Source organism: Hypanus sabinus, chromosome 23, assembly GCF_030144855.1.
Source record: "Hypanus sabinus isolate sHypSab1 chromosome 23, sHypSab1.hap1, whole genome shotgun sequence".
Classification (NCBI taxonomy): Eukaryota; Metazoa; Chordata; class Chondrichthyes; order Myliobatiformes; family Dasyatidae; genus Hypanus; species Hypanus sabinus.
This window is the reverse complement of record NC_082728.1, coordinates 20,266,778-20,284,158: the sequence shown is the minus strand read 5'-3', so window position 1 is coordinate 20,284,158 and position 17,381 is coordinate 20,266,778. Positions and strand designations below refer to the sequence as shown.

General features: G+C 41.9%; 1 protein-coding gene across 1 annotated transcript in view; it reads left to right on the top strand.

Moving 5' to 3' along the window:
* LOC132380343 (E3 ubiquitin-protein ligase rnf213-alpha-like) overlaps nt 1–17,381 on the top strand; it is a 163,611-nt gene that overhangs the window by 15,170 nt on the left and 131,060 nt on the right. The window contains exons 12-16 of the mRNA XM_059949090.1: nt 4,187–4,359; nt 8,357–8,442; nt 11,924–12,079; nt 13,402–13,565; nt 15,676–15,950. Of these exons, the coding sequence (XP_059805073.1) occupies nt 4,187–4,359; nt 8,357–8,442; nt 11,924–12,079; nt 13,402–13,565; nt 15,676–15,950 (854 nt within the window). The remainder of the gene's footprint in view (nt 1–4,186; nt 4,360–8,356; nt 8,443–11,923; nt 12,080–13,401; nt 13,566–15,675; nt 15,951–17,381) is intronic.

Sequence of the window (17,381 nt, the reverse complement as noted above, 5' to 3'; positions counted from 1 at the left end):
AAGAAAGCGCACACATTCAGTGGGGAGGACGACAGAGACTCCTTAAAGAATGGCACCGGAATCAAACACCCAACTGGAGAATGCTCCAATCTATATTAGCATTGTGCTCACTGCTGGATGGTGGCGTAGTGGCGTCAGCGCTGGACTTTGGAGCGAAGGCTCCCGAGTTCGAATCCAGCCGGCTCCAAAAACCTGGAGAGGGATGGGCTCCGCCAGGTTTCAGATGCCCAAGATGATGAGCAATCACCAAAAAGATCGGTGCAAAAAGCTTGTCATGATGGCGCCCCGACGATTCCACCAGGATTTAAGGGCGCACACACACAACTGCAATGCTACCCAGATGTGCAGCTGCTACGTTAGTCTGTACGATGATACGTTACCGTGGTGTAAAGAAGCTTTTTAGGTCATAGGATAAATTGTGAATGAACAGATGGCATTTTTGTGACACTGAAGCCGACAGGGTGGCACAATGGCATACCTATTAGCACAATGCTTTACAGTGCCAGTGATGGCTAATCTGGGTTCAATTCTTGCTGCTGTCTGCAAGGAGCTTGTACTGTACGTTCTGCCCGTGACTCCGCAGGTTTCCTCCGGGTGCTCCAGTTTCCTCCTACGTTCCAAGAATAAAGACACATGTTGTGGGTATGATACCCACAAGCGAGGTGATGCTTGCAGACCTGCCCCAGCACATTCTCGCACCATGTGGGTCATTGATGCAAACTGGATGTTTGTATGTTCATTTGCCAAGTAAAGCTAATCCTCAGGGTAGAGTGGTCAGCTTACAGGATGAGTACGCAGAGAAATGGGCTGTTTACCGAGAGATGGATTCAAGTTCCGCCATGCCAGCAGGCAAACTTAAATTCAAGTAAGGAAGCAAATCCAAATTTTAAAAAAAAGTTGAGCAACGTTAGCCATGAAATGAGCATGATGATGTAACGGCAGCAGTCACCTATTTCTCAAGCATCTGTCAGGAAAGGAGAACTGCTGTTCTTACCAGAACTGGCATCATAGCTGCCTCCTGAAACAGCAGGGCAATGTCTGTACCTTGTGTATAAGTAAATATTCGTTCAGAAATCAGCCATGGCCCTGGCAAAAAGTACTTGCATTTAGAAAGCAGCGTTGTTGAAATTTGCACTACCTCAGGAACACAGAAACCTGGCGCAGGGTATCTTTGTAGCAGTCAGTGTATTGTGCTAATGCCAAATTAAGGATTACGATAAAAACTATCCGTTTAGGGCGTTGCTGCTTTCAGTGATTGTTGCTTCCCTTTTAATACCAGGCCTGTGTATTTCACAGGTTTAGGTTGCTAAAGCACTTTTCAAAAAATATCACTTTACAGCGATTTGCACCTGCCTTAGAGCTGAAGGGGAACAAGGAGGAATGGGAGTAGAGTATAGGGTAACATTGCTCAGTGCAAGGTCCCCACTCCAACAACAGTGTGACTGTGCTGTATGGTTCCTTCATCATCACGTTGGGCTACAACCACCAAAGCCTGAAGTCAAGTCAACTTTATTGTCATTTAACTACTTATATGTATTTAATGCACATAGAAACAAAATAACGTTTCTTAGAACCAGGGTGTAAAGCACATAACACACAATAACTTATGAAGGTAAGGATAAAATCTACAGATGAATCACACATATATAACAAACCAAAGTGCATTAATATGAAATATTGCACGGTACGGACCAGATTAACCAGTGACGCTTCGAATACGATGTGGCTGGGATTTCAGAAGCCTGTTGGGATCCTGTTTCTCATCCTGACCATTCCTGTTCTCATTCCTGTTGGAGTCCTCAGCCTGATGGTAGAAAGTCAAAGAGGATGCTGGATGGATGGGTGGGATCCCTAATGCTAAGGACCCCAGATATGCAGCCACTCCTGATAAATATCCGTGATAGATGGTAGGGAGTCCCTTATGATCCTTCTGGTCCAATGCTTCACTGTTCCCATATCAGATGGAGCTGGAACTTGTAAGGACACTCCTAATGTCGCTCCTGTAAAATGCATTTAAGATGGGGGTGGGGGGGGGGGGGAGCCTTGCCAGCTTCAGTCTTCTTAGGAAGTGGAGGTGCTGCTGTGCCCTCTTGTTCAGGTGACATTAAGGGATGAGGTGAGGTCATCCATGATGTGAACTCCCAGGAACTTGGTGCGCTTAACTCTCTACAGAGGAGCCATGAATTTGCAGAGAGAGGGGAATGGTTTGTCTGCACCGTTCTGAAGTCCGCAATGATTTCCTTGGTCTTCTCCACATTCAGGCTTAGGTTGTTCTTCTCACACCAATCCACCAGCTGCTCCACTTCCTCTCTGTACTCCATCTCATTATCATTCTTGATAAAGTCAACCATTGTTGTGTCATTCGCAAGATGCTGGAAAAGCTTTCCAGTCCTGGCAAGTTCAGATGTAATTTGCTTTGTTTTTCTCACTCTCTCCACAGTTGCTCCCTGATCTGCTGGGGTTGCTGTGCATTTTCCTTCCATTTAGATCTCCAGCAGTTGTTGTGTTCTATATCTTATAAATTATGCCTTACATCCCCCCCAGCACCATTTCTGCCCTATGTACATCACCTCCAAATAGATTAAGTGGCATTAGAAAGCCTTCAACATCTTCTCTTCATTGAACCCAAATGTGTGGCATTAATTCTCTCTTGGTTTCCTCTCAGTCTGAGACATACTCTTTGTTTTTTCCATGGTGTCCCCTTCTCAACAAGCTTAAACATGCTTTTTTATGAGTTTACAAAGATTGTTTAGCTGAAACATTAACTTTGTTTATCCACAGTTGCTGCCACTTTTCACCAAATATTTTCTTTTCTGTCTAGTTTTACCAGAATTTGTAGTGCTTTTATTCATCTTTTGTGATTTTTTTTATGAGACAAGAATCTTTACATCCATTTTCTATTGTAATTTAAATTGTATAACACATCGTTGAGACCATATTTGGATTATTGAGTTCCATTCTGGTCACCTACCTGCAGGACAGGTATCAATAAGTTTGAAAGAGTTTGGAGAAGATTTTCAAGGATGTTGCCAGGACTTGAGATCCTGAGATAATGAGAAAGATTGACCCTCTGCCCTGGAGCATGGGAGAATGAGGGGAGATTTGATAGGGGTTTACAAAATTGAGGGGTACACTGTAGGTAGGGTAAGTGTAAGCTGGCCTTTTCCACTGAGGTTGGATGAGACTAGAACTAGAGGTCATAGGTTAAAGGTGAAAGATGAAATATTGAAGAGAAATCTGAGGGGGATCTTCTTCACTCAGAGGGTGGTGCAAATGTGAATCAGGCTGCCAATGGAAGTGTCGGGTTTAGGTTTGATTTCAGCAATTAAGGCAAGTTTGGATAAGTACATGGATGGGAGGGGTATGGAGGGCTATGGTCCAGATGCGGGTTGATGGGATTAGCCAGAAACACTGTTTCCAGATGAGCCTGCCATGCTCTATGACTGATAAATTGTCGTTATCATGTTCCAAAACTATGACAGAAAAACAAAACCTACGTCAGGCTGAATGACAATATAAAGTACTCAGTCTAAATTCTCAATGTGATGAACTTGAACAGGAGATGTACGCAATTTAAAACAGGACAGAATTCTTTCAAAGTTCAATTGTTACAGGAAAAATAGGTGTGGGTATTAGTTCTGTGATTCATGCAGCATGGAAATGGGCCCTTTTGTCCATCTTAACGGTGCCCATTTACACTAATTCCATTTGACTGCACTTGGCCCATTTCCCCTAAGCTTGTCCTAGTCATGTATCAGACCAAATTGTATCTGCCACTACCATTTCCTCTAGAAAGCTTAATCCCTATCCCCACCACTCTCTATGTTTGTGGGTAGAGTAAAACTTGCTCACATTCACTTCAAGTCGTTGTCACTGGTGTTTTCTCTAAAGGAGTCTTTAGTTTTAAATTAGTCTTCAAATATTCTGTCCTCCGCTTACAGTATCGCCAACCAGTGGTGCAGTGGCACCCTCACCAGACTTCAAGGCGAGGAGTGCCGGGGTTCGAATCCAGTTGGCTCAGCTCCCTGCACACTCTCCATCTGTGCTGGGTTGAGCATCGAGCTAGCAACTTGGCCTCGTAAAGAAAAAGCAGGCAAATGTAAAAGAGACAGCAAGGTTGCTGCCACAAGGCGCAGGAAGAAGGGGTTACAAATGATGCTTACAGTGTGATGTTTGCACTTTGCAGATAGTAACGAAACAGGAGAAGCTGCTGCTGAACCAGACTGCACCACAGCGGAAAAACAGGCGGCGCCCGGTAAAAACCAAAATGTAGCTGAGCTGCAAGATGATTCCAAGGAAGCGATTTCTTCTGCGGATAGTTGCGTGGAAGGTGGCAGAGGCACCGAAAGTACATCGGAGGTGCGGCAAGTTATCGCAAGTTTTCTTAAATCTTTCAAATCTCAAACTCTTCCTCATCCTCTTTCCAGTTGTCACTAGCACTGGGCTCCAAGCCTACCTAGCCTGTAATGAATTACAAGAAGTAATGTGTTTCTAGACAGTATCGAGTGTGAGAGTGGGTTCAGTCACTGGCCTTAGGCAGCACCGCAATAATTTCACAACCTTGAATTAATGTGCACGTACGTTTTAATATCCAAATAACAATCTTATGATTTGGTGCCAAATTTGACTGAATGGCATCTTGAATGCAAGCCCGTAGCACAGCAAGCAGTTTCCATACATGACAGGCACACTTACGTCGTATACACTTGCTATAACCAGTATGCCAGTAGCATACACAAACACATACAGAGGAAAGCAGTTAAGTTTATTAAAGTTAATACTGTACACAGATGTTTATTTGTGTTATGTTTGTTGTTTGTCAAGTGTGCCATTGGTCTGCTTGTTGTTACTTTTGCCAGAGAGAAACTGCGTGTGCGCAGCATCCAGAAGGGATGTGCCAGTAGTGAAAGGGTTAACACATGAAGAGCATTTGATGGCTTTGGGCCAGTGGTTACTGGAGTTTGGAAGAATGAGGGGCATCTCATTGAAATCTATTGAATATTGAACGGCCTAAAACAAGTCGATGTGGTGAAGAATTTTCCTATGGGGGAGTTTTATGACCAGAAGTCAGAGCCTCAGAATAGAGGGACATCCGTCTGGAACAGAGATTAGGAGGAATTTCTTTAGCCAGAGGATGACGAATCTGTGGAATTCATTGCCACAGATAGTTGTGGAGTTCAGGTCATTTGGAATATTTAAAGCAGAGGTTGATAGGTTCTTGATTAGAAATGGTATCAAAAGGTTACAGGGAGAAGTCAGGCTAAGAGGGAAAGTAATTTAACCATGATGGACTGGCAGAGCAGACTTGATGGGGCAAATGGCCTAATTCTGCTCCTGTGTCTTATGAGTTCAAGGAAATTTCAATTTACAAAACATATCTGTTAATCCTTTTGACTCCAGTAAATTACAAAGTAGCAAATTAGAAAATATTGGTATTTAAAATAATTCATAAATGAGCCTTAATTTTTCGAAACTCTTTTGATATTAGAATAGTCATTCTTCTTGCACTTAATTTAAAATGCAACAAAAGGAAAAAGGAAGTGTAAAGAGGAACTAATAATTTCTCCATAGAAATGTAACTTGCTACCTATTGCTGATGTAGGGAGTATGTCAAAGACTGTGGTCCCAGATAAGGTGATGGAGTGTTTCAGCAGAGTAATGTGGATTCTGACAATGTAAGGAGCTGCAACAGGCCAGAGCTACAGGTGTTTCAAAGAGCATTAAGGGCAAGAGTGAAGACACAAACAGACACCTCCTGAAGATCAGTCTTTAAATTTAATATACTTAAAATTAATGTGCTGGGAGTCGACGATGGTCACTGAGCACAAATTTTAGACACTGATTTTTAGATAAACTGAAGTTTAAGCAGAAAAGAGAATGGTGGAATTGCATTGAAATAGTTGAGTCTGGGAATCAACAGGAAGTGGGTTGAGGTGAGAGATGTTTAGGAAATGGTTTGGGGTTGGAAACATAAGCCTCATTTCAAATAGAGTAGTTTAAATAATAAATTGTCCAGTCTGGCCTAAGTTGCTGATCTGGGGAGATAGTGAAGAGTTTGGTTCAGGGTCTAAAGATAATATCTTCAGTCTTACCAATGAAGGAGGTTGCGGCTCACTCAAGTGAAATCAGTGAACAGTACTGAAGAGAGAATTGTACATGTAGAATTGGAGCCCTTCCTTATTAGTGAGAACATTGATGCTGAACCAGTAACTGCTGATGATGTCAAGGAGCAACATTTTAATGAGCAAGAAGAGGGCCATGGGGAAATTCTTCATGAACTCTGTAAGTGGCAGAAGGAACAGGAGTCTTTACTTGAAATTGGTTTCAATTTGATAATTATGGGCAGACCAGTTAGAAGTAATTCCCCTGAAATGGAAATGGAGGTGCTAGAGGTTCAAGAGTCTAGAGAACATAGCAGAGTGCTGCATAGCAACAGGCCATTCAGTCCACAATGTTGTGCCGAATGTCTCCCACCTACACCATGTCCATATCCCTCCATCTTCCTTATATCCATGTGCCAATCTAAACATCTCTTAAAAGCCTCTAATATATTTGCCTCTGCCACCACACTAGGCAGCACATTCCAGGCCTCCGCGACTATCTGAGTAAAAAACTTGCCCCTCACATCCCCCTTGAACCTACCGCCTCTCAGCTTCAATGTATGCCCTCTGGTCTTGAAGGTTTCAACCATGGGAAATGGATGCTCTCTGTCCATTCTATCTATCCCTCTCAGTATCTTTTAATGCTCTATCTGATCTCCCCTTAGCCTCCGACGTGCCAGAGAAATTAACCTAAGTTTATCCGGCCTCTCATGATAACATATGCCCTCTGAACCAGGTGGCCTCCTGGTGAACCTCTTCTGCTTCCTCTCCAAATCTCAACATCTGGTGAGGCAACCAGAGCTATACGCAATACTCCAGATGTGGTCTAACCAGAGTTTTATGAAGTTGCAGCATAACCTCCTGTTTTCTTAATACAGTGTCTCAATTAGTAAAAGGAAGCATTCCATAAGCCTTCTTAACCCCCTTATCGACCTGTGTAGCCTCTTTCAAGGGGCAGTGAACTTGGGTCCCAAGATCTCTGCTCAGCAATGCCTTGCCTTTAACAGTGTACTGTCTCCTTGCATTTTCCCTACCAAGGTACAACACCTCACGTTTATCTGTGTTAAACTCCATCTGCCATTTCTCTGCCCATATCTTCAACTGATCAAAATCATGTTATATTCTTTGACAGTCTTCTATACTATCCACAACTCCACCAATCTTGGTATCATCCACAAATTTACTAACCCACCCACCTACATTTTCATCCAGGTTATTTGTGTACATTACCAACAGCAGAGATCCCAGCAGAACTCCGCTAATTACAGACATCCAGCTCAAATAAGTCACTTTAACCAAAGAGCTCTAGAAAATCAGGAAAATGTATCAGTACCTTCCTCACCTTTTATTAACACATCTTTGTGAATTATCCATCTTCACTTTCACTTATTTCATTCTTTAATTGCCATATTAAATCGATCAGATTAACAAATTTAGGTCCCTTTGCAGCATCAGTGTTTTTTTCTCTCTCTCCATCTCTCATTGTGAAATATGTTCCAAGTTTCTAAAGTAGTCAGTTTTATCACCTGACGGAACTTTGCTATTGGAAAATTATTCAAAGTTGTTCCTCTATAAAACAAACGTATTTGACTTATCTCAGGATGAAATTTGTTATGATGGATAATGTTAGGCATCCGTTAGTCTCAAGAGACCATGGATTTGAGCCTTGGAAGGTTTCCAGGGCACAGGCCTGGGCAGGGTTGTATGGGAGACCAGCAGTTGCTCATGCTGTGTCTCCCCTCTCCATGCCACAGATGTTGTCCAAGGGAAGGGCAAGGCCCAATACAGCTTGTCACCGGTATCATTGCAGAGCAATGTGTGGTCAAGTGCCTTGCTTAAGGACGCAACACGCTGCCTTAGCTGAGGCTCAAACTAGCAACCTTCAGATCACTAGACCAATGCCTTAACCACTTGGCCACATGCCAACACAATGGATTATGTAAAATAAGCCTAAACTGAAATAGCAAGTTTTTTCCTCATGTTGTACTGCATCTTTCCCTATCTAGAAATGGGACTATCTAGCAGGAATAGATGATAAATATGTATTATATCCATAATTTTCCCAGGGAAACTGCACTGCATTAATTAATTTGATTTGAAATCGGAGGTTCTTAAAATAAATCTAAATGATATATTAAACTGTTATAGCCACATAGCTTTGAAGTACAAATAATGTAATATTTCTATACATTCATTTATGTATTTCTGAATGAAAAAGTGAAACAGAGAAACGATTTTGGACATTATTTTCATAGGGTAAAAGAAAATCAAATGAGAAAAATGCGAACATTCCAGAATCAAGCTCCACAAGCCAAGACATGCCACAATCGAACAAACTGAAGTGAGTCTGGTGTTTTCCTAAAGTGTCTTTTGTAAGCTAGAATAAATAGTATTACCATTGTGTTAATCTTCAGTGAGAGGTGCTGTACTGCAGGAAATAAAATGCATTTATCTGACTGTGGCAAAAGCAGGAGTTCTTATTTTGTTTTTAAAAATCAGAACAGATAATTAATTTGTCGTCTCCCATTGGTCTCTCCTGCCCAAGGATATTAAGTGAACAGGACTCAAACATATTCAGAAACTTCCTTTATTCCTCCATGTGTGTTTGAATACTGGTCTTTCATTTGGTCCAGCCCATGTGAGCTCTCCCACCGTACTCTACTCACTAGCTCCTGTGCTCCTGTCTGTGTTCTATCTGTTCATTCTGACTTGTTTCACCCTTGCCTCTCAATGTCAATCACAACTTCAAATCTTCTCTCACTCACTTCTTGGTTCTCTCTTGACCTATATCCCAACTTGCACATGCGGTCATGAATCCTGCACTATTGCCTGCTGTTGTCTCAAGTTTCTTCAGGTTGACCAACCTCATCTCTTGTTACTCATCTCAGACACTTGCTGCATTGCTCTTCACCTTCCTATTGGTCAGAGTCATACTGTATGGAAACAGGCCCTTTGGCCTGACTCGTCCACGCCTACAGTGAGCTAATCCCATCTGTCTGCATTTGGTCTAAACCTTTCTTATCCATGTGCTTACCTAGATGGCTTTTAAATGTTGCTGATCTGCCCACTTGAACCACTATTTCTGGCAGCTCATTCCAAGTATGCATCACCCTGTTCGTGAAGAAGCTGTCTCTGATGTCCGTTTGAAATTTCTCACCTCTGATCTTAAACCTATGCCCTCTTGTATTTAGCACCCTCTCCATGGACTACATGCTTTCACCCTGTCCATGCCCCTCGTGATCTTAAATACCCCTCTGAGGTCACCACCTCTGTCACCAACTGTACTTTCTAGGGAATAAAGTCCAAGTCTACACAACCTCTGTTGTAACTCAGGACCCAAAGTTCAGCAGCATCTGGATAAACCTTTTCTGCAAGTTTTGACTTGCAGTGGACCCACTGCCCCCCACTCCCCTTTCCTTGCAAATTATACTCAAAATTCTTCTTGAACGGAGTTGGTGGAAATTTGAGATAAGTTAGGCAATTACTCACTTCACATTTGAGGAGTAACGAAGAATGGATTAACTCTGTAGACAACTGAATTTGTTTTGGAACTTGTACTTTTATCGAAAACAATGTTTCAGATGGGACGTTTATCTGAAGCTCAGTGTAAAAGTGAGGAATCCCATCATTGTATTCGGGAAGTGCATGGAAATTATACGTTCGGACCAGGCAATATTTTCTTCCAACCAAAATTATAAAATTGGACTATACGGTCATTTTGGATTGCCATTTGTGGGAGCTAGGTGTTTCTTGATTAGCTGCCATATTCTCTCCATTGAGAACAGTGGTACACTTTTAAAAACAGTTATTTCCTTTCAAAACACTCTGAGATGCTCAAAAAGTGTATGAAAGGAGTCAAAGAAATACAAACATTTCTATTCCTTTACAACTGAACATTTCTTTTACTCAACTTTTCTAACTTGAAAATGAAGAAAGAAGACAAAACAAGTACTTTGTACATACTTAGTCTTTGTTTTGCACAAGTAACAGAAAAAGAAGCTGCTGGCAATCCAACATTTTGTTTTGGTGATCATTATAAGCACCTTGACTTGAATGCAAAAACAAAGGATTCAAGAGGTCTTCTTATAAATAATCAGAACATTATTCCTGAAATTAGGAATTCTCTAAACTATATGTAATATTGAGTGAGTTAATTTTAAAGATTGGCTTTTAAAATTACATATCGTTCTTTTTTTGGTTGAGGTTGGTTTCAGTTAAGAGTGACAAACTTAAATGGGAGAGCTTCGTGCTCATTTATAATTGCCCTGTAATCTTCATATGGTGGTCAGCAGTTCATCAGAATTTTTGATAATGACGTTATACCAATGCACTTTTACATCTTGCCAGATTCAAGATTGTTTAATGTCATTTCCAGCATGCATGTGTAAAGAACAAAATAGTTATTACTCTGGATTCAATGCAGCACAAAAAGCGCAATAAAATAAAGAGAACAATAATAGAAAAGAAAATAAATAAAACTTCATAAAATAACTTATATACATTGAGTGATTGTATGTCCACAAAGTGAGGCTAAGCAAAAGAGTGTCTGTGCGTGAGGTAACTGACAGCAAATGTTAAAGTAGTGCTGGTGGGGGGTGTGGTGGTTAGGTTAGTAAGTGGAAGTGTTGATCAGCCTTACTGCTTGGGGAAAGGAACTGTTTTTGAGCCTGGATGTTATGGATGTTATGTAGCCTCCTCCCTGATGGGAGTGGGACGAACAGTCCAGGAGCAGGATGGGTGGGATCCTTCATGATAGTGCTGCCCTTTTAGCAGCACCTTTCTATAGATGCATGTCCTTAATAGCAAGTAGGCTGGTGCCAGTGGTGCATTGGGCAGTTGTGACTACCTGTTGTAGAGCCTTCCCGTCTGCCGCAGTGCAATTTCTGTACCATACAGTGATGCCCCATGTTAAGATTCTCACTGCTGCACATCAGTAGAAGGATGGGTGTATTCATGTGCATGGTCCAGCTCTCTTCAGCCTCCTTAGAAATGAGAGGTGTCAGTGATCTTTCTTGATAATGTAATCAAATTATTAAAAGGGCAGTACTGTGGTTTTCTCCAAGATGACCACAGCCTTGTTGTGGCTTGGAGGCTTGCGTGCCCCAATGACCCGGAGAGGTATGTTGGCTGAAGTCAGAGCTTTAAGCTTTAGCTCTTTGTAGGGTCGCCCATGCCAAACAGGTCAAATGTTAGAGGCCAGACTATGAGTAGTCCATTGGTCCTCCAGGTTTGAAGGTTCAGCTCAGGGCTAACAACTCTGACTGGTAAAACTAAATTGTTACAGAAACAGCCATATGGAATCCTTCTTCATCTGAGTGCAATGGTAATCCTGAATTTCCACCTGGGACTTGCATGGCTGACAATAGTGAGACTTTAAAGGAAGATGAGGAATATTCCCTCATTCCCACACAATGAGGGAAGTGTGAACACCGCCAGAGATGGAGGACCTTCACTGGTGCTCTAAACACCAGTAGCATAACGGGCCATAGGTACTTGGCATTAACTCTATTACGGAATCAGCAACCCAGGTTCTGTAAGGAGTTGGTATGTTCTCCCAGTGAATATGTGGCTTTCTTCCAGGTGCTCTGGTTTCCTCCTGCATTCCAAAGAAGAATAAGCTAATAGGTTAATTGGTCACATGGGTGCGGTTGAGCGGCACAGGCACACTGGGTTAGATGGGCCGACTGCAGTGCTGTATCTCAAAGTAAAAATACAAGTAAATCTTGGTGAGAAAGAGTTCTGAAATGTTTAAGATAAGAGTTTAAAACAAACTGCAGACTTTATCTTAATATTAATAGACTGGTTTTGTTTTTTCTTTGTAGCCAATCCACAGCTCGGCCTATTCCAGTTGCACCATACACATTCACTATTTATAGCTATATTATAATTCCAAACGAAGTTCGTTTTAACCCAAGAAATGACGAAGTTTTTATAGAGTTTGAAGATGGATTTCAAAAACTTGAAGTTTTATTTAGCCGGTAAGTTGAAACATCAATACCCTGAACACTACAGTCGGGTTTGTACTAGTTTCCAGGTACTTGGCATGACTTTATGTTTGATGAACTGGATTATCTGAGAAAGAGAAAGGCATCCCTTGTTATCTTAACTAATATTTTTGGTTGCTAATTTGATTATTGTGGCACAACATTGTGGGCCGAAGGGCCTATTTGAGTTCTGTAGTGTTCTTTGACTTGATCCACTGCCAGCAATGACAACTCATGCTTGTTAGTAAGTAACTTGCAGTAGACTTTGATCAAGAGGTAAGCACCTAGAAAAATTTTCAATGCCTGAATGTTTATTGAAGAAGCATCATACGTGGACATGGAGAGTAGGGTGGGGGTATGAGCCAATGATTATGGGCATGGGGTTTGCATTTTAGTTGTGGGGTGGGGGAAGACTGGGTACAAAGAGAAAAACTTTGGTAGGAATGTGAATAAGGATGGCAGGGCTTACCTGGAGGGTTGTTACTTCGAGACCCCAAACCCACTACGGTCCTTGGGTGAAACTTAGTAGTAATGATTTCAGTATGATGGGTTATTCTTCAGTAAGGTAATTTCCTTTACTTCCAAGTTATGCTGCTAACCTTCTGCCCCCTCACTGTAGTATATTTCCTTCTCCTTCTGTTCTATACCCTCCATGACCCATCAAGGCTCTTCTCTGTGCTCCAGTGAATCTTCTATTTGCTTTTGTCCCAATGTCTATCTTCTCTCTGGTCTATCCACATAATGTTCTCCTCCCTTCCTCCTTTCAGAGTCTTCAGCACACCCTCTGATGGCCTTCCTATCCCCACTTCGTCCTCTTCCCAGTTGCTCGCTCTTTTCCCCAGCCCATTTTCTTTCCTCCACTGGTATTTTCTTGAAAATCCTTATTTTCCTACAGGTAATTCTCTCTTCCCCATTGCATCCCTACCCCAGCTTTGGCCCCATTTTCCTGAAGTTCTCTCCTCAGTAATTGCCTCCCCACGATCTTCTTACTACCTTTCTGATCTATATCCTAGTGGAAGTCACAAGAGAGTTTACCACTCACTAATCTGCTCCTGATCCCACCTGCACCAACTCTTTGCCACCTTTAAGACTTGCAACTGCCTCTTTGCCTACCCCCACCTGCACCACTTGCACATTATCATCAGGGAGGGAATCCTGACGATAAACATGCAAGACCCATTGCAGCAGACTTCATCCAAAATATTTTATCGTTGTACACCTTCCCCACCTTGACACCTCAGCTAGAACACCTGATATTTGAAGTTCCCAGTGTTGGTAATTTTGTTTTCAATTCATATAATTTCTTTATCTTTTAGGGACCTCAAGAAAAATGGGTATTTTCTGCAGTGCTATTTATTTGTGGAGCCTCGTTGGAAGGTGACACCTTTTCATTATTGGTATGTTATAACTAAAGAAAATAGAAACTTTGAAGAAATTGCTATGCGGACTTTCAAGATACCACCTGGTCAATGTGAAGATGGTAAGAAACAACAGAATTTGTGATTTCTATTAGAGTCTGAAATGTATGGAAAAGAAATGTGTGTTATCATTAGCAGGCAACCAGTCTTTCAGGAAGGTTCAGTTCACTAATAGAAATGGCAGGATTTTAATATTTTCTCTGAAGATGGAGGCATCATGGATTATGGTGGCTTTGAGTTGCAGCATGAACTCTTGGAATTATGCAGTTCAAATTCATGCATAGAGTGAAAGTTTCTAGTGCTCCTTCAGACCAGTTGCCACACTCTGTGACCTTGTCACAGGAAGCAATTCAAAATGTTTCCCACTTGTGGTGAACTACATATACCTGTCTGGACACGCCCCTTGCTGACTGCTCCTGCGGCTCCTCCCACAGATCCCTGTATAAAAGCGATCAAGGCCTGAGCCCGGCCTCTCAGTCTCCAGGATGTAGTATGGTGGTCACTCACTGCTTGTTCCTTCTTCCAGTCAATAAAAGCCGATATCTTGCCTTACGTCTCAGAGTGAGTTATTGATGGTGCATCACCACTAACTTCCGAAAATCCCCTCAAAGTGCATAGAAGCATTCAAGATGGCACTGAGAAACTCAAACCCTGCATTGAGACCACACTAAGGTCCAGTGAAATCAAAGGAGGCCAATTTCCACATTTCAGGCTTGTGTTACAACAGGTTCTCAAGCAACTCGCACAAAATGCTGGAGGAGTAGGCAGCATTCCCTATTATTTCATATCATGTGGTGTGAATTAGCAGAAGACTGGCTTCTGCAAAAGTGATGAATGCTTTTTTCATACTTGTGTCATCACTTTCAGAGAGCATACACTCGAGATTTCTTTGTTCTACAACTCTCTTGGGGACCTGCCATTTACTGTTGAAGTCCTACCCTGAATTAACTTGCCAAAATACTACGTTTCACATTTGTCTGAACTAGCTTCTATCCATCATTTCTTGGCCCACTCTCTAGTTAATCAATATCCATTTGTAACCGTAGCTATCCTTCTTCACTATCTACTATACCACCAATTTTGGTGCCATCTACATACTAACCATGCCAACTACATTCTCATCCAAATTTTTAATATATTTAATATTTTGACAAACCACAGTGGACCTGTGGCACAACACAGGTCAAAGGCTCCAATCTGAAAACAAATCTCCACTACCACCCTCTGATTCCTACCACCAGGCCAATTTTGTAATCAATTAACTAACTCATTCTTGATCCCATGTGATCAAGCATGTTGGACCAGTAGGACTTTATCAAAGGCCATCTACCTCCCTGATCTCATCAGCATTCTCTTGTCACCGCTTCAAAAAACTCATGATGCACTATTTCCCACGCACAAAGCCTTCATGGCTATTCCTATCAATCCTTGCGTATCACCTACCTCTGGTGCCTGTTTCTCACATTGTCTCCTCACCTCTACCTCTTCTATCCCACTGCCGCAGTTGGAGTTTCCCACCTGTTTTCCAAATGCAGGTTTATCCTGTCTCTCAGAATCCCCACCAGAAACATCCCCCCTTCTGAAGTTCAGCTCATCAACCATAGTTTCCTGGCTTGTCCTTGTAGCCCTTCCTAAATCAAGGCTCTTATGAATTCATGTCATGTTAGAACGCAGTGCTCATAAACACGCCTCCTGTTAGCTAATTTTGTTCTCCACTACATCCCTCAACCTTACGTGGTATAGAACTTTGAGCTGATTGTCCCTGTAAGATCTTTAATTGGGGAACATAGTTGGACTGTTGCTCATGGGAAATTGTCAAGAACATTGATAGCTCCATTCTTCAAGAGTTTCAACATTGTGTATTCTCTAACTTGAAGTCAGTAACATCTGGCTTTTGTTTTGGCATTTACAGAGACATGGTGACATAGATATTTATGGATAATGTGCATAAATGATGGGATAGTTTAATTTGGTACTGTAGGTCAAAGAACCTGTTCTCCTACCATCCTTGAGGATTGAACATTATTTGTGAAAATTAAAATACTTATACATCTTTTACAGATCTTTAATAGATAAAATGATTGATGCCAAATAGCAGAAGCATACTTTGAAGTTTTGTATTCTCAATCATTTTGTTTCTGAAGGTTATTCATTTACTTTTTTATTTTTAAGAATGGCACCAGTATGATGGCATCGTGAACCTTAAACAGACATCGTTCATTCATGCATTAAGACAGACCTTCTCATTTCGACAATCTCCTCAAGAAAGAATTTTGTCGTCTATAAAGGATGGACAGAGAATAATGTTGCAAGAAATTTTTGAACCTCTGAGCTCCCTGGATAGGGAAAAGGTGGAAAAATTTAAGTTACAAATCCACCATTTTAAATTGTGCTGCAGATATCTTGGATTTATGCCAGGTTTCTGGATAGATTTTGATGAATTACAGGTAAATATTCATACTATGCACCGGCAATGATTTAATAAACACAAGCAATTCTGATGATACTGGAAATCCAAAGTAACACACACAAAATGCTGGAGGAACTTAGCAGGTCAGGCAGCATCTATGGAAGGGAATAAAGAGTCAGCATTTTGGGCCAGGACCCTTCATCTGGATTGGAAAGGGTGGAAGAAGAAGCTAGAAGCGAAAAGGTGATAGGTAAAGCCAGGTGAGGAGGGGGGTAGGTGGGTGGGGAAGGGGGATGAAATGAGAAGCTGGGAGGTGATAGCTGGGAATAGTGAAGAGTTGAAGAAGAAGGAATCCGAAGGGAGAGGAGAGTGGGCCATGGGAGAAAGGGAGGGAGGAAGGAATCAGAGAGGTGACAGACACATGAGAAGAAAAGGGGTTTGTTGAGCATCTTCACTCTGCAACAAGCAGCATTTCCCCGTGGCCAACCATTTTTAATTCCAATCCACGTACCCATTCTGACATGTCAGTCCATGGTCTCCTCTACACCCATGATGAGACGATTCTCAGCTTGGAGGATCAACACCTCATATTCTGTATGAGTTCCCTGGATAGGGGAAAGTGCGAGCAGATTAAGTTAGAAATGTGTCAGTTTTTAATTGCGCTGCAAAAGACTTGAAGTTGTTGTGGTTAAACTCTCCAACCTGATGGCATGAACCTCAATTTCTCCAGTTTCCAATAATTTCTCTCCCCCTTCTCCTCCTCTCATCCATTCCCTATTCTGGTTCCCCTCTTACCCCTTCTCCTCATCTGTCCATCACTCCCCTCTAATGCCCCTTTCTCCCATGGTCCACTGCCCTCTATCTCACTGCTACAGTTGGAGGTTTCCACCTGTTTTAAAAGGGCCCAAGAGAAGCTAGGTGAGCAGCTTCAGTGACTGTTGTCTTCTGTAGTCACAATCAGTCATTCTTATCTTAACTCTGAAATGTAACACACACAAAATGCTGGAGGAACTCAACAAGCCAGGTAGCATCCAGGGGAAAAAAAAACAGTCATACAGGCCAGCACGTCAACTGTGCTCTTTTCCTAGATGCAGCCTGGCCTGCTGAGTTCCTCCAGCATCTTGTGTGTGTTGCTCGGATTTCCAGCATCTGCACATTTTCTCTTGTTTGTCACTGAAATGTAATTTCTGTTGTTTAGATCAATAGAGTCTTCAGGAATTTGAAGTCAGTATCAGTTGGTAGTCTACTGGGGAATACTTGTCACTTACCATTATTGTATAATTTTGTTGATGGATTTGCTGATAACTTGGTTGGCCAGGTTATGACTTGAGGACAGCAAATTCCTGGGGAAACTCTCCATGTTCTTGGGTGGTGTCACAGCCCAGCGCCTTCAATTGGATCAGGGTGTCAGCTAATTCTAGGAGTCAAGTATTTGATACTTTACCTTTGATATTATTGGAACCCTGGC